This window comes from Vicugna pacos, chromosome 3, assembly GCF_048564905.1.
Source record: "Vicugna pacos chromosome 3, VicPac4, whole genome shotgun sequence".
Classification (NCBI taxonomy): Eukaryota; Metazoa; Chordata; class Mammalia; order Artiodactyla; family Camelidae; genus Vicugna; species Vicugna pacos.
This window is the reverse complement of record NC_132989.1, coordinates 78,324,410-78,344,849: the sequence shown is the minus strand read 5'-3', so window position 1 is coordinate 78,344,849 and position 20,440 is coordinate 78,324,410. Positions and strand designations below refer to the sequence as shown.

Sequence of the window (20,440 nt, the reverse complement as noted above, 5' to 3'; positions counted from 1 at the left end):
TTTTAACATAGTAATAGATATTACATATAAAACTCCACTGTTAAATGAGACCCAGCCAGAAAGGAAAATGCCTTTCTACTTTTCATTGAGTGAGAAACCCAAATCAATATGTTGCTTTATTTGAAACCAGGGAGGCTGTTTTCTTCCATCTGGACATTGTGGGGAAGACAGAGGAGGGAACTCAGCACTGTCCACTGCTTTAAAAACGCAGCATTGGCCCCTGGTGCTTTTACCAGAGGCTGCATTTCTCTCTTGCAAATCCCCCATCTTGTCCATATTAGACAGATGCCTAAATCTTAACTTTAGGTGTCAGTCAGGAAAAATGCACGGTTGCATGGCCAAATGATGAAATGTGACCTTCTCTTATCAGAGACAGAATATTTTTAAAAAAGAATCACTCCTCTAGAATGAGTTTCTATACTAAGAACTAAATTTATTTCTCTAAGTGTCAGATCCCTGATCCGTATAGCAGGACCTTCTCCTGGTAACTGTATTTTTTTTAACTTCAATTTTACAATTGTACAAATAAATACAAATAGACCATGATTCTGATTAAAATAAAGATGCATGTGTTACTGATAACAGTTTATTATAGCATTACCATTATTAAAGTCCTTTATTGTCACAGAGGGGAGTGAAGGCCAATTTTGATGCATATATACTTTACCTTAATGCAATACTTTAAAAGAAGAAAAAGCATCAGGGCTCTTTAGTGGTATGCAGCTCTTTTGCTCTTATTCCTCAAATTTCTCTATTGATTTGGCATTATACTCCCATGGGATGCTCCTTGCCCATTCCTGTGTACCTCCTCCAAAGTAGGAAGAACAAATATTCAAAAGTCATTGCCAAAATTCTGTAAAAGACATAAATCAATGGAAGTCTCAAAATTTTAAATGTTGGCCAAGGTATAATTTGGATGAGCAAAATTAGGGCTTGAATTATTTTATATATATAATTTGTTCTAAAAATTTAGGAAGACATACAGAAAAGTTTTTTTTTCCATATAGCTCTACTTAAATTATTGTGAGCAAAAAGAAATTGAATTTTTGAATAAATAATTGATAGACTGGAGAAGTCTCCCTTATTTTATCTACCATTAGCCCCTTATCAGTATTACATACGCATAGACAAACCATCCACTGAGTTCCCAGAGTTCTTAGACTTTTTCTGTTTTAACGGGATATGATGCTTACTCTCAGTTTAGGTCTGAAAAAAAAAATAGAGGCTTTGTTCCGCTTGACAAAAACAATAAAGTGACTACAAGTGATACAGCTGTCTTTTCACCTTCCTAATTTTAGCACAAGTGAACTTTTCATTGGCAACATTTGCAACATGGTTCTCAAAAACAGCAGACGCAATCATTCTAAATGTACACAGGAAGGGAGAGGGGAGTAAGAATTATAAATTTGTGCAATTACCGCAGAACGAAACAGTTATTCATCAGAAAATTAGAGGCTAGATCTAACTTTAACAAACCTCTTGATCCCGGTCACGGTCACGGTCACGTGGATAAAATTTACATTCAAATACAGCACCGAAAAACTTCCGTTCGGGGGGGCAGTAAGGATTATAACCTGTTTTTCAGCGGGAGTGGCAAGGCTGAAAGGATAACTTTTGAGAGGAAGAAAGCTTGGAGTGCTCCACGATATTCAAATGGCAAGAGGCCGGTTTCTGGCAAATCTGTGGTGCAGGACAGTCAAGCCAAGCAGCAAATGTACATGATTGATTCTCAGGGACTCCAGAGAGAGAGTACACCTAACTAGTCCTTTAGGGGCTCATTATTTAAGTTAAGCGCCTCTGAGGTCACGGATAGTGCTTAACCTATAGGGGCGCATTCTACTGAAAGCCCAGAATTCCCATTTGGAAACAAAGGTCCTGGTAACTAAGTGTCCTGGACGTCCAGTAGAACAAATCCTGTGTGGTGCTAGGACGTGCTAAGCAGAACTATCTCCCTATTGGAATTAGAGGGTGAATTAAGAGGAAAGAGTCCGCATCCTTTGGATAATACTGTCATTTCAGGTTCCAAGGGGTGTGCCAGCTAGAGCCACCTGGACAACGCCACGCCTTGCGTCCTGCTGGTCTTTCGGGGCCCGAGAACTCCGCGGAACCTAACGCCGCCAGCTTCCGCAAACCGGAACTGTTGTTTACCTCCTCTTCAGCGGGTCCTGGGCGTAGGCGGAGGGATCCAGCAGCTCCGCAATAGTTCTCGCTGCGCGCGCGCAGCGCACGCCAGAACTGAGAGAGCTGGGCAGACGCGCGGACTCCTGGCAGCTAGGCGCCTCCAGCGCGCGCTGTGTGGCCGGCGGGCGCCTCCCACAGTAGGTAAGTGGCGATGCCAACACGCACAGACTTCGCCAGCAACCAGTTAATACAAGTCTGCTCTCCCTTCCCAGTAACTGTCAGTTTCTTTGGTGAGTGCTGACACCAAGGCAAGAACGGATAAATTCGTTCTGCACTGTCTCCTCGCTCTCTCCCACTGGCCCAGCCTTACACTTAGAAGTTCACTTTAAGAGACAACTTCTGGCCACTTGTCTTGAATCCAAGCAAACAAAGCCTGGGTTTGTGCGCGGCGGAGCTACTCTGCGAGGCTGCACCTGAAGGCGGGGATTCCCGGGGACACTGAAGCCGACCCTCCCACCTTTCCCGACTAGCGAACTACTGCTTAGGGACTGGAGAGGGCAAAAAAGGGAAGATAGGAAAGGAAAGAAGGAATGAGACCGAAAAAAAAAAAACCCCACAAAAAAAACAAACTAAACATTTCTAGGGCCAGAGGGCGTGGCGGGGGTGGGGTTGTTGGGGGATGGAGCTCAGCACTCTGAACAGTAAGTCCGAGTCCTAGCAGTGAAGTGATCAGGTGGGAGCCTTTAGTAGGCGCAGGGCCTGTGTGAAATTTTTTTTTTTTTTTGCCGTGGACCGCTGAGGCTTAAACTTCAGCCGTGAAGATTTAAGGGGCAGAAGAGGGAAGAGGCAATTGCTGGGATCAAAACTGATTCTGAGGCCAAAGTTTGAGCCTCAGACGCACGTCACAGATCCGGGTAGTTTCCCAGACTCTCTTGCCCCGCCTCTGGAACCTCTTCGCACAGTGCGCCCTCCTTCCGCGCAGGGGATTGAGGGCTGGGGGCGGGGGCGGGGGCGGGGGGGACGAGGTCTGGAAGCAGCGGGCCAAGCAGCTGAGAAAGTCAGAGGAAAGCTAGCAAAGGTTTTGATTGCAGAGGGCTGGAGGAGGCAGACTGGTTGGGGTGGGCCTACTAGCCAGCTACTCCGTCATCATCGGCGGCAGAACTTGCACTTGATGATCTTCTTAAACGCGTTTTGGAAGTCCTTATTGAAGTAGGCGTAAATGACCGGGTTGAGGAGAGAGTTGGAGTAGCCCAGCCAGTTGATTATGGCGCCCAACAGGGTTGGCATGTGGCACCTGCTCTCGCAGAAGGGCAGAACTAGGGCCACGATGAAGAAGGGCAACCAGCAGAGGATGAAGGTGCCCATAATAATGCCCAGCGTCTTCACCGTCTTTCTCTCGCGGGCCAGGGCCATCTTGCGCTTGGCCTCTGCGTTGCGCTCATTTTTCTTCTCGAAGGAGGCGGGGACGCAGGGGACAGTACCCGCCTCGCTGGGCAGCGGCAGGTGCTCTTTGGAGTTGCCCACCCGGTGCACTTCGATCACCTCCAGGGCGGCGCCGTCTTCGCCCTGCCTCACGGCGCCGTTGGCGCACAGAGGCCCTGCTGCCTTGTTCTCTATGCCCTGCCTCCAGTCTCTGTTCCCCTGCTTGCCATTTACACTCTTCTTGGGCTGCGGGGTCCGTGACGCCCCAAGGCGGGTGTTGGCTCCTTTCTTCTCCACCTTCTTGACTGTCTTGCGGATGCGGAAGCGCGCGGCTCGGAAAATGCGCCCGTAGAGAACCAGCATGAGCAGCAGAGGGATGTAGAAGGCGCCAAAGGTGGAGTAAATAGTGTAACCATGGTCCTTGCTGATGGTGCATGCGTCCGGGTCCGAGCGGTCTTCAGGGGTGCGCCAGCCCAGCATGGGTGGAATGGAGATGAGGAAGCCAATGAGCCAAGTGAGCGAGATGAGCGCAGCGGCGCGCCGGGGCGTCCTCTTGTTCACGTAGTCGATGGGGTCCGTGATGGCCCAGTACCTGTCCAGCGCGATGGCGCACAGGTGCAGAATGGACGAGGTGCAACACAGCACGTCGAGGGCGATGAACAGGTCACAGGTGACCTGTCCCAGAGTCCACTTGTTGAGCACCTGGTATAACGCGGCCATGGGCAGCACCAGCACCGACACCATGAGGTCGGTGACGGCCAGTGAGCCTATGAGATAATTCGCCACGTTCTGCAGGGAGCGCTCCAGGGCAATGGCGGCCACCACGCACGCATTGCCCAGCACCGCGCAGAAGATGAGCGTGCCCAGCAGGAGAGAAGTGATCACTTGGTAGCTGAAGGTCACGTCGGAGATGTCAGTAGCGTTGCCGCGTATCCCGAAGGGACCCTGGGGCGACGTGGTGTTGTTGCCCTGTCCAAAGCTGAGCAGATCCATGCCTGCGTGCCGGGCGGGGGAGGGGAGGGGAGAAAGAGCTGCGCCAGGATCCCCCTCCCCCCTCCCCCTGGGGTCTTCCTCCCCTCTGTCCTGGGGAGTTTCAGGAGGGAGCGGATGCAGGGACTCAAGCAGGAAGTTCTTACTGCTCAGGCGAAGGCATCTCCGCGGGGCAGCGAGCTTCTAGTCGCTCCCTGGGCTCTCGTAGTCCAGCGCGCTCAGAGACTCCAGCTTAGAGACGAATTGGCCGGAGAACAGCTCCGGGATCTCTGAGACGCGGAGAGGTGGCCAGAACGTCTGTCTCTCGCTGTACATTTTACTTTGCCGCTGCCTAACTGGCTGCCAGACCCGGAGTCTCCCCACTACCAAAAGGGTCTCCAATCTTAGAAGTATCTGGAATAGAGAAACACCATCCTCCACAGTCACTCTCCAGTCCTCCTCTCCTTCTCCTCCTCCCTGTCTCTCCTCTCCTCTCTTCTCTTTCTTGTAAGTCTCCTCCGTCTCCCTCTGTCTCCCACTATCCTTCCCTTTCGGTCTCCCTCTCGGTTCTCACTCCCCTTTCTTTATCCCTCCGTGTGCTGCTCCGACAGCCCGTCTCCCTCCCTCCTACGCTAACTCTCCTTTCCTAACACTTCCCCAACCCCTGGTGTCTCTTTCCCCCTGGTTCCCCGCCCTCCTCTCCCTCTAGCTCAGCCTCTTTGCGTTCAATTCCCTTTTTGTCGACAAGAGACTCAGAATTCGCTTACACACAGCGGATCCGCCGGTCAGACCAACATTACAATAAATAACTCCGCCTCCCACCCAGCCAAAATTGAGGGGAGAAAAATCTAATTACCCGCTGCTTCGTATTTCTGTCCGATTCTTAAGGAGAGTCAGCATCACGGAGTGGCAATAGGAAATGAGAAAAGGAGGCACACGGAGCCCGAATGGGGAGATGGACAGCCCTGGTCAGTCTGTAAATTATTATTACTAATTGATGGAAAGAAGATGGAATGTGTCTTAGCTTTTTAAAAACCACCCCCGTTTATCATCTCACAATACAGGCCGACTCTTTTGGGGAGGATATTGCCTGTGACTTTTTTTAACCTTGAGAAACTGGGGGAGAAAGCAATTATAAAGGGTGTGTCAACGGACAGGTAAACAGCTGCATCTCAAAGTGAAAGAAAAAATCAATTCGGTATGTATTCCACACACACTCACACACACACACAAACCTGCCTTTCCCTCACCATTGCCTTTTTAATTTCAGTGAACATTGCCATCTCCCTCCCATAGCTTTGTGGCAAGTGAATTTAGAGAAGGGAATAGTTTGCCTTTGTGTTGTAAATGAGGTCGGGTTGTTGTTTTGTTTTGTTTTGTTTTTTTAATGGCCCTTTGCTTTTCTTACCAGAGCTTGCAAACCTTTAGGGAGAACTTGGCGATCGCTGACCAGTTTCTCTAGGGCTTCGAAACTGGGATCAGCACCTGGGACAGGTCTGGGCAATCAGGACTTTTGTCGCCACCTTCTGGCAAATGCTTTAGAGAGCCATCTAGAAACTTGCAGAAAGTAAGCAGGAATTGAGGTAATTCTGTAACTTCAAGAAAGAAAAAGATGATTATTAAAAGAAAAGTAACATTAAATTTTGTATTTTTTCCCTATTTTCTTGAAAAATTTCTTTGTGTCTTCTTTTGCTCTTAATCATGTATATCAAGACTTACATTTTCTAGATATTTTTGAAAGCATCTGTCATTCACAAGTTCTGTCTAGAAATGGGGTCTTAATAGACCTAGGCAAACACCTTCATTTGTGTTGGTTTTGTGCTAACAGAGGGTGCACTTTGGAACTCAGTTTGCACACGTTAACCAATGGGGGCAAAAACAGTATTGGATTTTCCAAATGGGGATGACTTAACATAGAAAATAAAGCGACTGCTATTGGTTGGCTGGTTTTAAGCTGTTTCCTTTACCAAGAAATCTGAATTTAATCCCATTAGAACCTAGATAAAGAATGGGATTTCTAATCCACTAGAATAAGCATATAACACAACAAAGTCCACTTATACATTCTGATTACATGACTGAAGGAAAGGAAGAGTGCAGGATGCAATTCCAAAAATAGATGACTCTAGATTGCATGCACAGATTCACTACAAATAGTAATGGTCTTAATATTGTATTCAAATTTGAGTTCTGAATTCTTCACCAAGCACAAGAGCAATCAACAAAGCATCAAAGAATATCTAGTTGGGCAGATGTATGCAGCACAGGACAGTGTGTTTGGAGATTGATTATTTTACTGTGCAGTGCTGGGCACCATTCCCACTCAATCATTTCAGCATGCCACAACAATGAACCTGGCACTTACAATGATTCATGGCACTGAAAAGAAAGAGGTAAGTATACATGGCGATACTGGCTAAAGATTCTGAAGAAGTCTTTTTTAATTCTTTTAATTTGTGAAGGTACTCATTTTCCCTTTTAAAATCTCACATACACGAGATTAAATAGCTTTGTTAAAATATAGTTGCATTCTGAAACATTTTAACAGGAAAATAATTAAAATTTGGATTCTCCAGAGGTAAAAGTTTGGAAACATAGTTGATAACATAAACAAAGAGAAAAATTAAAGAAATTTGATCTTTTTAACATTTTTTATTGATTTATAATCATTTTACAATGTTGTGTCAAATTCCAGTGTTCAGCACAATTTTTCAGTCATTCATGGACATATGCACACTCATTGTCACATTTTTTTCTCTGTGATTTATCATAACATTTTGTGTATATTTCCCTGTGCTATACAGTGTAATCTAGTTTATCTATTCTACAAGTTTGAAATCCCAGTCTATCCCTTCCCACCCTCTACCCCCTTGATCTTTTAAAATAAGTATTTACATATCAAGTATAAACTTTAATAGAAGTTGTGTCAAATTTAGCACATATTAACATAGTGCTGGTCAGTAAATATGCCAGTCAGCAATTATGCATTCATTACTACTAAACCCAAATTGTTTACTAACTGACAAATTTATGTTTTCTTTTGAAGAAAGCTAAAATGCTATGAACCTGGTGTTGGTAATATTCATGAGATCTGGCATTCACTATTCTGCTTTAATATTCTACAACACAGTTCTTTAATTGAAGTTGAAAAAATCTCAAGTAGTTCATGTTTTTCTTAGAAATAATGTACCTAATATTTTAAACATTTCATTTCTTAAAATTTGCAACAAAAATGTTTAGGCACTCTTATGAACGCTAGGAAGAAAACAGAAGTATAAAAGGATATGTCTCAATGACTATGGTTTCAAAGCCTTCAAGTGACTAACAGATAATTATGTGAAACTTTTTATTGAACCAATAACATGATATATATTAAAAGCACAATGATGTTGCATTTCTTCATATTAACACTTTGCCAATTCTTCTATGTTTAACCCTTAACAATACAGAATCCCAGATATGTCAGAAGAAAATGGTGCAAACCAAAGATCCTGGATAAAGAATCAGGCTGTTGTTCTTCATGGCCTCTAAAATTGGCCTGAAGAAAAGCTAGCCTAAAAGCAGATAGTATTGATGATACCATTTGAAAACAAAACTTCCAGTCATTCTGCTTTTATTTCTTACTTGAATTTACTAGATGCAAGGATAGACTTGTAAGTTATGGATCTGGGATATGACACATCATCATCCATTATGTGAAATTTCTCTAAAATAGTTTATGGGAGATAAAGATTTTTAACATCTTCACAGGAAATTTGATACAAGCCCAGAATTTCAATGTAGTTCTTTGACCAGGGACATAAGATTAAAAAGATGTTAGGCTGAAGTTTTGATATAAAACCCGACTGTCCTATCATTACTGAAAGCTCTACAATGCTTGGGTCTTCTCAATACAATTATGTTCACCCATAATCTCCAAATTATGGGTGATATTTCTATTAATGAGGAAATAACCTATATAAGAAAGGGTTGAAAATTTGCTTAAGAGATTACAAAAGTGATTTTTTAAAATTCTTATTAAAATTTATTTTTTTCAAGTAATTAAAACTAGGATAGATTTTTTTTAATTAAAAATACCATTCTGAATTTGATTCTCCCAATCTCCAAATACCAAAGCAACAAGGAAATTGTAGTTTTTTCCAAAGCTGAATTTTTAATTGGAATTCATTAAGGGGAAAAAAAGAAGTCAAGGAGAAATTTTTGCTTAGATAATTTAGGAAATTATGTCTTCTGATTATCAATAAGAACTAACCAGTCCTCTTTAAAGAAATGCAACCAAAATGCAAGAGAAAAAAATTTGCCTTTAAAATTGAGTACCGTTTTCTTATATATCTAATTCTCACCATCCACCTTCCTTGGATGGTATTATTCCTTCAATTCTATTTTTGCATGGCAGACATTTCTTGGAGGGCAGAACTGCACTAGGTTTTCACTGGCAAAACACAAAGAATGGAAGCTCGAGTCTCTGCTCCTGAGGACTGTAAGACTGGTTTGTTTCATTTAATACACATGCTGAAAACACAGCATGGAGAGAGTGAAAAATGAAAAAGTAACGTGTGTTTACTAGGTATGTGACCTTGGGCAAGTTAACTAACCCTCTTGTTTCCTTAGTAATTAAATGGGTGTAAAATAGACTTGTGAAGATTAAGTGATTTGATATACTTTTTTGGCCCATAAAAAAACCACCAATAAAGGTCAAACAATAATAGTAGTAATAGTGATGCAAAGTAATAATATTCTCTCTCTACTGATAATTGCTGAGAAGTGTGGAGAAACGAATTAGGTGGGCAAGTACTTGAAAAAACATCAAGACCCTTTCAGGTAAGGATTTATTTTAAAAACAATTTGCACGTGGATGTGTTACCGAATTAAACTTGAGTCCCCTCGCTGAACTGGCAACAAAGCCAATCTACAGACAGTGGGTTGTGGTGAAGGAAAGTATAGCATTTATTTCAAGGCACCCAGCATGGGGCCCAGCAAGGAAAATGGGCAGCTCACACTCAAAAGACCTGAATTCCCTGATGGCTCTCGGAGAAGGCTTTTTAAAGACAGTCTGAGAGAGAGGGTTGGAGGGTGCCTGATCAACTGGTGGACATTCTTCCGATTGACTGGTGGTGAGGTAACCGGGTGGTATCTCTGGAGTCAACATCATCAACCTTTGGGTTCCGACCAGTCTCAGGTCTGTGTGCTAGTGGTTGGCAGTTAACGTCTTCTACCTGGTAGGAGTTTTAGAATCTGTGAGACAACTGAAGGATATGACTCAAGATATTATCTATAGCCCTTAAGGGGGAACTAAAGACCCTTGACTTTATTTTATGACTAAACTGTTTAATTACTATTTTATCTTGCTTGACTGTTTTCCTTGGTTTCTGCATTTTCTCATTTCTCTGATTAAATATGCTCTTTGGAATTCAGGAAGGCTTAGGAGGCTAAAGCTTTTCTATGAACAAGAAGCAGGGGACACGGTGGCAGGGGGGCGGGGTGGGTGGTGGTCTGTCACTGGGAAGGCCCAGCAGAGTCCTGCTAGGTTTCAGATCTGACATTCCCCCTAGTCTTTAAAGTATTTGGTAAGATCCAATTCTTTAGGAAGTTCTGAGTACAGAACAAGTGAAGAAAGATGTGGCCTCCGCATTCTGGAACTTCTTGACTTAAATGAGAAGTTACGGGGAAAAGGGGTGAACATGCTAACAAAAGTTCAATAATCATGGAAGAAAAGGACTCTGCCCTTCTCTGGGAGCTCAATCATTTGTTCAAAAAGCAAAAAGTAAATAGTTGAAATTTAGAGATCCCCCAAATGTTTAAAATACAGTAAAAACCAAAAGGCAGTATTTTTGTTGTAGGAAATTATCAGATGATAGTGACAGGTGCTTTCCCATGTGAACACAGAGACAGAAAGTGGAGCTATGCTGCCACAAGCCAAGTAGTGCCAAGGACTGTTGGTTCACCAGGAGCTTAGACAAACAGGTGGGGTGGCATCTCACCTAGAGCCCTCAGGGAGTTTGTACGAGGCCAACACTTTCATTTCAGATGTCTAGGTTCCAGAAATCTGAGACAATACATTTCTGTTGATTTAAGGCACCCAGATTGTTATGGCAGCCTGAGGACACTAACACAACCACTAAAAAGTGTCTAAGTTCCTATTGCTTCGTCAAAGTTGAGTGTTCTATGTTTCTTCACTGTGATTCATTTCAGATAAAATATCTGCACCATATCTTTTGCTTGCCTTTAAACTGACTTCTTGGTTGTTTTTCTAAACTTACTATGTTTGAGGCCCATTATCTATTATGGGTATTAATCTTTTGTCATTTGTATTATGGAAAATATTTTCTCTCAATTTTGGGCTCAACTTGTCACTTTTCAAAAGTGTCTTTTGATGAATTTACATTTTTCAGTTTAATGTAAGTGGATATTTCTCCCATTGTTCCATGCATTTTCTGTCTTTAAGAAATCTTTGTCTGCCTTGAGGTTATAAAGATAGCAGCCAAAATTTTTTTGAGCTTCATATTTAGTTCATGACTTCACCTAGACTTGGCTTTTGAGTATATTGTGTGAGGTAAGAATCCAGTTTAATTTTTGCTGTAGGAGTGAAAAAATTACCCAGTACCATTCATCTAAGAGTCCATTCTTCCCCCCGCTCCCCGGTATGTAGTCTCTTCTGTCATACATCTTGTTTTAACATAACACATAAGTTTGCTTTTGGGTTCTCTATTCTCTTCCATTGGTCTGTTTCTGTTCCAAAAATACATCTTAACTTTTACAACAAATTTGATGTGTGATAGATAATCCTCTTTACTTTATTCTTCCTTGAAATTTCTTCGCTATACCTAGCCCTTTACTGTTACGTATTAACTTTGAATCAACTTTTCCAACCTACCCCTATATGTGTACCCAAAATTGTTGTGGAAGTTTATTGGAATTGTATTGAAATTATGTGATAATTTCAAAAGAACAGACATCTTTATGTTATTGAGTCTTCTTATCCGTGAATATGATGTAACTTTCCATTTATGTAGCTCTCTTTTGCCTTTCAGTAGTTTTTAGTTGTCTCCATTAATGACTTGAACAGCTTGTGGTAGATTTTTTCCTCTAGATATCTTATTTTGTTGTTATTGTATTTGTGATTGTGTAGATGGTAGCTAATGTAAATGGTATATTTTTTAAATTATATTTTCAATTTTTGCTGATATATAAGAATGTGATTAAGTTATCTCATTGGTTTTACTTCTGTGTACTTGGTTAATTTTAATAATCTATAGATTTTGTTTTTCTGTGTTGACAACCAAATTATCTACAAATATTACAGCAAAACTTTCTAAGGTTTTTGCACTTAATTGCTTTTTTGTTTCCTAATGACCTGGCTAGAGCTGCAGTTTAAAATTTGAGTTGCAGGGATAGATAGTATACTCATCTCATTTGTGATATTAGAGAGGATACATCTAATGCTGTACCACATAGTGGATTTATGAAAGGTATGCTCAATCAGCTTAAAGAAATTTTATTTCCTATTCTGTTCCTTTCTTATACTTTGTTTTAGGTTTAAATTACTGATACTTTGTTACTAATATTGGGTTTTAGGTTTTGCATCTAAATCTTCAAGTGAGATTTGCCTGTAAGTTTCCTTTCTTGTACTGTCCTACTCTGACAACAGTACCAAAAGTTATACTGACCTCTTAAAAATGAAATATAGAGTATTCCTTCATTTTGCTAGTCTCTGGAATAGCTTTTATAAGACCTTAACTATCTGTCCTTTGACTGTTTGGTAAAATTCATCCTTAAAACATTTGGGCTTGGTTTTTCTTGATAGGTATGTGTTTAATTCCTGAGGTAATTTATTTAGTGACTATAGAATAATTCAGGCTTTATAATACTTCTAGAATCAATGTTAAGTTATAATTTTCTTTTGCAAGATTTCCATCTTCACTAAGTTGTTTAAATTAATTATCTTTCTTGTATCTGCAGTGAATCTCTTGTTTTGATCTTTATTAATTGTTTGAGCCTTTTCCTTTTGATTCTTTCCTTTAGAATCTCTTGTTTTGACCCTTATTAATTATTTGTTTGAGCCTTTCCTTTCGATTCTTCATCAACAAGTTACTTATTCTATTCAATTCTATTTCATACTGTCCATGGTGATTTCCAAACTGTGCAATTTAGAAGCATACTTTTAAATGCCAATTAAGCAAAGTTGTTCTTAGCAATCTTTTATTATTGATTTGTAATTTAATTTCATCATTATCAGAGAGTGTGAAGTAAAATGCACCAATTCTTTTAAAATTTGACATTGATTTTTACTGCCTAGTACATGATCAGTTATCAGACTAAGAGAAATCATCTAATTATGATACATGTAGCTCTATTCATATCTTTCTGATCAAGCTTGCTAATTGTGTTGTTCAGAGTTTCTATATCCTTACTAATTTTTGTCTACTTGATCACCTTCTGATAAACATTGATGCTGATAGATCAAGTAGACAAAAATTAGTAAGGAGATAGGATAGGATAGAGTAACTTCTCATAAGGACAGGAGATTTGTCAGCTTCTCCTTGTAGTTCTGTCACTGTTTGCTTTATATACTTTCAAATAGGTACACATGGAATTACAATTAGTATCTGTTCCTGCTGCCTTAAATGTTTACCCTCCGTATCCCTAACACTATTCATTACCTTAAAGTCTGTTTTGTTCATACCAGTTCTTTTCCGTGAGTGTTCACCTAGTATTTCTCATTCCATGTATTAACTTTCATCTTTTCTCTGTCTTCAAAGTTTGAGGTGAGTCCCTTGTAAAAAAATATCATAATTCTTTTCTTTCCAATTCTGAAAATATTTTATGTTTTAGCAGGTGAGTTTAGTCTTAATTTTACTATGACTATTCATGTAGTGGAAGCTATTTCATTATATCATTATCTGTTTTCATATTCATCCTATCTCACCTTGTACCTATTCCTGGTGTCTGTTCTGCTGGCTGAGTTTCAAAATTAATTTTCTTCCTCTATTGTATAAAGTTCTATGTTCTAGTCATGACCTTCCTTAATATTTTAACATGACTAAACAACTTAAAGTATAGAGATTATTCATGTTCTTTACTACCTCTCAAATCATATAAGCACCTTTAAATAATTTGATTCAGATTATCTCCATCCAAGGTAAATGTGTGAAGTAAGTAGTTTTGTCAATAATTTCAATTTTTATTCCCTTAATTATGCATGTTTATTGTTATACACTCAATATTTGTTTATGTTTTCCCATGTGGTTACTAATTTATTTGATCACTATTTCTTCTTGCATCTCAGATACTTCTCCTGGGATTATTTTCCTTCAGCCTGAAGATCGTCCTTTAGAAATTTCTTTTATGAAGGTCTATTAGTAGTAAACTCTCCTGATATTCTGTTGACTGAAATATTTTGATTTCTCCCTCATTTAGCTGCAAACATAATTGGAGGTTGACACCTCTGTGACTCTCAGAACTAAAAGAAATTACTTTAATATTTTTGCCTTGCATTGCTGCTGTTGATGAGAAAGCTGCTGTCTGTCATTTATGTATGTATAATCTTCCTTTTCTCTAAAGCTACCTTTAAGATCCTGGGGTTTTAGGTTTTTGCATGTGTGTGTTCTGCAATTTTACCTCAGTGAGTCTGGAAGTAAAATTTTTTTTCAGTTTTCCTGGGGTTTATTTTGCTTCCTAAAACTAAAGAGTCATAATTTCCATTAATTCTGGAAAATTCTGTTTCATTTATTTATTAATTTGTCAAATACTGCCTTTCCCTCATTCATTCTATTCTTTTCTTCTGAAATTCTAACTATGCTAAAAGAACCTCTCCTCCTATCTTCCATGTGTCTTAATTTCTCTGTCATATTTTCAATTTTTCCTCCAGTGCTATATTCTGGTTAATTTATATCCACCTTCTACACTGTTAATTCTCTCTTCAGTTGTATCTAACCTGCCATTTAACCAATCCTTGAAGTTTTCAATTTCAACTATATGTTTTACTTTCATAACTTTTATATGTCTTATTTTTCTAACGTGTCTAGTTATTTCAGTGGACCTTTTTTTCTTGCTCAGTTTGTAATTTTATTTTTTGTGTTAACATTTTAAGTATCTTTGTTTTTTATTCTTCCTCTGATTATTCCACTATCTGTGTCCCTGATTGTCTAATTCTCTTTCCTGCTGAGTCTCACTCATGCTGGCTTGGATACTATTGTGATTGGTGATTTTATCTTATGAGTTTATATTTGACTAATCTTTGTTTTTGGGGATGCTGAGAATCTTGGTTAAATCGACATTATTTTAGGAAGACTTATTTTTCCTTCTGTTACGTACCACAGTAGGCTTACTATCTCAGGTGAGAGCATCATTTATGGCTAGTTACTATCAGAGGAGTCTGTATCCCTGTATAGGATTCAAGCCAGGAAGAGACATTGTTTCTACTGAAGTTCTTTGAAGATTCTAGCTTCTGTAGCTGTCTCATTTCAACTTCCTACCCCAGCCATATTTTCTGTGCCTTAGGAGTTGTTCTGTTTCACTGAAACTTCAGAATTTAGGCACCTTTGATCAGCAAATTGTCTGTAAGGTATCTATAACTTTGGTGTTGGCTTATTACTCTGGCTTTTGTTCCTGTCATTTTTGGTTACTGAAGATTTTCCTTAATTTCTTGAGCGCTCACTTCTGCCTGGTAGTTATAGCTTATCTATCATTATTTAATATTTTGCAGTGGGGAAAAGTTTTGAATATAGAGCCTGCAAAGTTTACCAGAAGATAGAAAAATTTCTACCTTAATGGGTTTCATCAAGCTTAAATAATGCAATTAAAGAACTTATTGGAGTTCCTTGTATCTTAAGTGGTCAATAAATGTTAGTAAAATTAAAATTTTAAGTAGTTTTCCAAAATATTTTTTATCTTGGGCTTTCTTCAGCTTTTCTATTAATGTGAAATATACTTTTTCTCCAAAAAGAAAAGAATTGTAAGTTAATATGCATAAATAGTAACTCAAATTTTTATATTTTAAAAAAGATACACATAATTAACTTCCTTAATGTAAAATGAATATAGAGAATTTATAGTAAATGACAGTATTTGAGTTTATAGTCAATTACTTAAAATTTCAATGGAAAAGAGCATCTTTAAACTAAACTAAAATTAGTAAAAAATTACTACTGATGTTTTATCAAAGATAATTTTTTATTTAAAATTATCCAAGAACTAACGTTTTGAAAAGTTTTTAGACCTCATTATTAGCAGTGTTCATCCATTTTGAAACTGAATATCTTGTCTTCTAAAATTATTATATTCTTAATTCCTAATTCCATCTTGAAAACAAAAAAGAGCTACACCTTTCAATAATTGTTATTGTGCATGAGAAATCACTTATTCCAGGCCCATCACATAATGAAATACAAAACAAAAATAAACAAAATGATGGTTCTCTGAAGATGTAAATGTTCAAAATATCTTCTCCTGTTAGAGAGACATAGATGAGGAGTTGAGTGTGCCACAGTAACTGATTGTTACTAAATGCAATGTTGATATATTTTTAATCTCAAACACGATAACAATCTTTTTTTCTGTAAGAAATCTAAAATTGAAATTTGCCTCCAGACTGAGTATCTCTTTGTTTTGCTTTATTTTTGGATTTTGCAGCTTTTCCAAATTGTTTGGGAAACACAGCTGGGGTTATTAATATACGGAGGCATTTTAATTGAAGAAGATGACTGTCATCATACACAGCTCTGGATCTTCTCCTCTGGACTTCGTAGCCAACTGCTCTATCTGCAGCAGAAAGAAATGGAATCAAATGCTGGTATTTGGGATTAAATATTTTGGCTTCTAGCTCATGACTTGCATAATGTAATAACAGTGGTAGCCAGCATGATTAAGTGTTTATTATATGCCTAACTCTATACTAGGCCCTTTCCATGCAATGTTTTATTTAACGTTCACAACAGCCTGCGCCTATACAATTTTTCAAATAAATAAATAAGTGGAGGCCTAGTAAGGCCTTTTGCTTGTTTGTTTCTAAAATACTTGAGTACAATGAGAAAATAGAATTCTCTACCCTAGAACACTTCCTGCATGCAGCTACCTGACCTGAGCAGCTGTTGTTGCTCATTCACTAAAGATCACCAACTAATGAGAAGGTGCTGCTCAGCAGTACATGGGCAGAGAGAGAGGGCAGCGTAGTTGTTCTAGGTAGAAAGCCCAACCTCCCTGAAAACATGCCCTTCGGGCTCCCTGGATCTTTCCTAGTCATCATATTTTTAAATAGCAGCCTCTGGTCCCCCTTCAAGGATCCTGGCTACTATCTGGATTATCTGCTTGATAACTTCCTCAGCATCCCCTTTCTGATTTTCTGTCAATTAAAATAGCAGACATTTCAAAATGATAAGGGACTGCAGGGCTCACCTAACCCAAACTTAATGTGCAGAAAAGGAAACTGAGGGTCCTCATGATTAAGTTATTTGCCCTAGATCACATGATGGGTACCTCATATTAGCCTGGCTGCATCAGTTAGAAGGCCCCTAACATTATTATCCAGTGTTCAGACTAAACTGCTACTAGCACCGGATGAAAATTTCCAAAACTTGAAAACAGACCAAAGAAGTTGAAGTTTGTCTTCAATTATCCTTGCCTTTCTTCCTTTCATTTTTTCTTCCTTCCTATTTTCATTCCTTCCCTCTTTCTTTCCTTCCTTCCTCCCTTCATTCATTTACACAACAAGAACTTATTGCATGAGCCAGGCAGCATACCATCCAATAAGACTATAAAGATAGAAAGACAGAGTCGTTGCCTTACTGCAACCACTGAACCATGTTTCCAAGCCACACTAGGTGAAGCCTCATCTGAGAATGGGAAATATCCTGGCCAAGTAACCATTTTCCCATCAGTCTGCCATGTTTATTGAGTATTTACTATTTTTTCTAGGCTTTTTGTACATAATGATTAATAAGACCTTCAAGTATTCCTACACTCAGTCACTTCATACTGAAACTAGTAGAAACAAACTAGAAACAAGTGAATAATAAAGAAATAACTGAGATAATTGCAGGTGCTGATAATGTTATGGTGAAGATAAAATTGAGCAGTTTGGTGAAGTTGCTGAAGGGGTCTTACTCCTGTGAGGTTGGTGAGGTGAGCTTCTCTGAAGAAGTGACATTTAGGTTGAGACTCGAATAGTACAAAGGAGACAGGCATTCAAAGATCTCTTTGGTGGTGTACTGTAATAACATACTGATCTTCTCAGCCTTTGGGCCAGCAGGGCAAAGCCTGGGGCAGCAAAGCCTCTGACCAGTCACCCCCTTGTGGTCAGTCGCCTCCTCTGTTTACTCCAGTGTGTTGTTCAAATGTTACCATTTTCTGTATGTTGCAGGCTGTGAAGAGCATTGGGAAGCACCATTCTAGTTGAAGAGAAAATCCAAGTAAAAGAAGGACGAAGAAGACTGAGCTTGGTATGTTGGGTAACTGAAGGGGTGGAGTGCAAAAAAGGGGAGTGATAGGGCATGAGGTCAGAGAATGGGCAGGAGCCAGAAATCCTGTGGATCCTCATAGCCTTGGTATGGATGTAACTATGAAAAGTGGATGGATATAAAGGGTAATATTTGTCTATTTCCAAAAAGGAATTAGATACATTCTGTGTTAAAGTACGTATTAACTTGGTTAATCAAAATACATATTGAAAAGAAATGTTGAAAATAACACAAAGAGTGCTCGGTTCAGCAGCACATATACTAAAATTGGAACAATACAGAGAAGATTAGCATGGCCCTGCACAAGGATGACACGTAAATTTGTGAAGCATTCCATATTTAAAAAAAAAAAAAAGAAAAGAACACAAAGAGTAGAGAGAGAAAATTTCATCTGAAGCCCAATGTGAGCACCAAAATGAACTAAAATTAAAATTACCTAAAATTAACACTGAGATTCCTAATAGTCAAAGTCAAAAAATAAAACATCGTGGACCATGTAATACTCTTTTTCATGTAATGGAAACATGAAATTGTATTATGAGATATAGACTTTTTCTTGATACCCAAATGAAAGAAATCTATTGCAAGGTTCATTACCAAGTAGTTTAGTAAATTATATATTCCCTGCCATTTTGAATAAGTTCAGGAATATTTTCAAATGTCATTTCATGAAGGCTAAAAGCTAAAGTTTTATCTCAGTGAAGGCCCTTCATCAGAAACTGACTAACTGATGGATATGAGTGTAGATATCTCCATGTATATGCTTTCCTGGTGATGAGGCCTAACTGAATTTGAATCGACTTGCCTTCTAGACCTCTCCATAAGCCTGTGCCTCCACATCATGGCATATATCTCCCTCAACCTGGCATAGTCATTTCCATCTTTTGCACCAAAGAAATTCTTACCTCTAATGCAAAACAACCATCAGTCCCATGCCCTTAGTAACTACACAGCAGGTCTTTACTTTAGCTTGAGGTTCACCTAGGTAGCTTTTAAAATAAACAGGTATCACCTCAACCAATCGAATCAGAATATCTAGACAGGAGGGCTTGGACATTGCATTTTTAAGCTCTCCAGGTGATTCTAATCAGTAACAGGATTACAAGTTTCTGAGCTAGGTTAGCCCCCCTCCTACTTAATAACCAACCAGCTACAACACAATGTGCCATAAACAAGAGAGTCTTCGTGGTCACCTACCATGGAAGGTAAGTGAGCAATTACTTCCTTGACCTTGTATTTAATGAGAAAATCTGCATAGAAAATCTGCTTTGGTTCTGGCTTTGCTTAAAAGCTGTACTGGAATAGATATTTCAGAGCCCTTTGCACCTTCTCATGAGAAAAGAGGAGCAAATGTTATAGAAAAATTACAGACAAGAACAAATTAAAGGGACTCTTGAACCTGAATGTGCATAACAGTCACTTGGAGTACTTGATAAAAATGCAGACCCCCAAGCGCAAACACCAGTGATTCTGACGGAGTAGTTCTGGGGTCGGTCCCAGGGATCTGTATATTTAACAAGCGCCCTAAGTGATTCTGGTGCCCGGTGGTCCACCAGCCAAGGGGAAATAGGAGTTTACAAAATGCTGCCTCTTTTTGGTACTCCTGACTCTCAGATAAACTCAAGGGCCCCTTGACCACTTCTGAAAGGAGCTAGAATTAAGAAAACTTAAGTTTGGGGACAAATTTTAAAGACCATAGCAGAGTCGTGCCAGCTGAAGTAAAAGGACAGTAGAGAGAAAAGAAGCTCAGGCAGCAAATGGAGGCAGCAGGGGAGTGAGGGCACTGGCATCGGAAAAGTACTCAGGCGGGAGGACAGCTCTGGGTCGGAGTGAAGAAACACACGTGCTGTCAGCTGGAGCGGAGTCTCTGCGGCGAGTGGTCTGGAGGACAATGTCCCAGCTGCAATCCAGAAAGTCAGATGTAATAATACTGCCCTTCTCAGATGCAAACTCTTCTAATCAAGCTGTGAAAAATATACTAACTTTTGTCTGCTATTGTTGGCCAAAGGCTAATTTGGTCATATCCTGGGGCTTCAGTTTCTCACATCCCCATCAGAAACAAACTGCCTCAAGTTTAGGAAATGTGAGTCTCAGGAAGTGTGAGCACTCAGAAACACACACTGGCTTCTCTTGGAGGCAGAGGAAGGAAGGAGGAGTGACTGGCAGCCTGGCTTCTCCAGCAGAACCATCTAGCATGGGTTTCCAGCTCTCATTCTCTCGGTTGGAGTCAACAAAGCATAACAGAATACAAAGTATAAGAACCCATAGCATGCTAAATACATAGTAACTATTTCTTCGCTCATTGCCTCATTGATTTTTTCCATTATTTATTCTTTTATTCCAAAAATATTTTTGAATGCTACCTGTGTTCCCTTAAAAAGCCGAATCTGAGACAAAGAATTGCATACAAGTAATATCTTTGGGAAGTGATCCTAAGGAACAGAAGTGAGCAAGTAGAAAGAGGAGAGGAAAAG

The 20,440-nt window shown here is 39.6% G+C and overlaps 1 protein-coding gene, 1 long non-coding RNA gene and 1 other non-coding gene across 3 annotated transcripts in view; 2 read left to right on the top strand and 1 right to left on the bottom strand.

The window, feature by feature from the left end:
- Positions 1-585: 585 nt before the first annotated feature.
- HTR1A (5-hydroxytryptamine receptor 1A) lies at positions 586-5,694 on the bottom strand. Its single transcript, XM_072958607.1, has 2 exons — positions 4,680-5,694; positions 586-4,538 (listed from the first exon to the last, which is right to left on the bottom strand). The coding sequence occupies exon 2, from the start codon at positions 4,534-4,536 to the stop codon at positions 3,268-3,270; it is 1,269 nt and encodes a 422-aa protein (XP_072814708.1). The 5' UTR covers positions 4,537-4,538; positions 4,680-5,694; the 3' UTR covers positions 586-3,267.
- The window catches only part of LOC116279433 (uncharacterized), an 89,892-nt gene continuing 71,319 nt past the window's right edge, over positions 1,868-20,440 (top strand). The window contains exons 1-3 of the long non-coding RNA XR_004188794.2: positions 1,868-2,322; positions 16,144-16,303; positions 17,870-17,948. This is a non-coding gene — a long non-coding RNA (uncharacterized lncRNA). The remainder of the gene's footprint in view (positions 2,323-16,143; positions 16,304-17,869; positions 17,949-20,440) is intronic.
- Positions 18,204-18,309, top strand: LOC116280105 (U6 spliceosomal RNA). The gene has a single exon (XR_004189440.1). It is a non-coding gene; the product is annotated as a U6 spliceosomal RNA (small nuclear RNA).

What these genes read in the sequence shown, in the direction of transcription:
- HTR1A (XM_072958607.1), bottom strand. Translation starts at nt 4,536, where the DNA reads ATGGATCTGCTCAGCTTTGGACAGGGCAACAACACCACGTCGCCCCAG.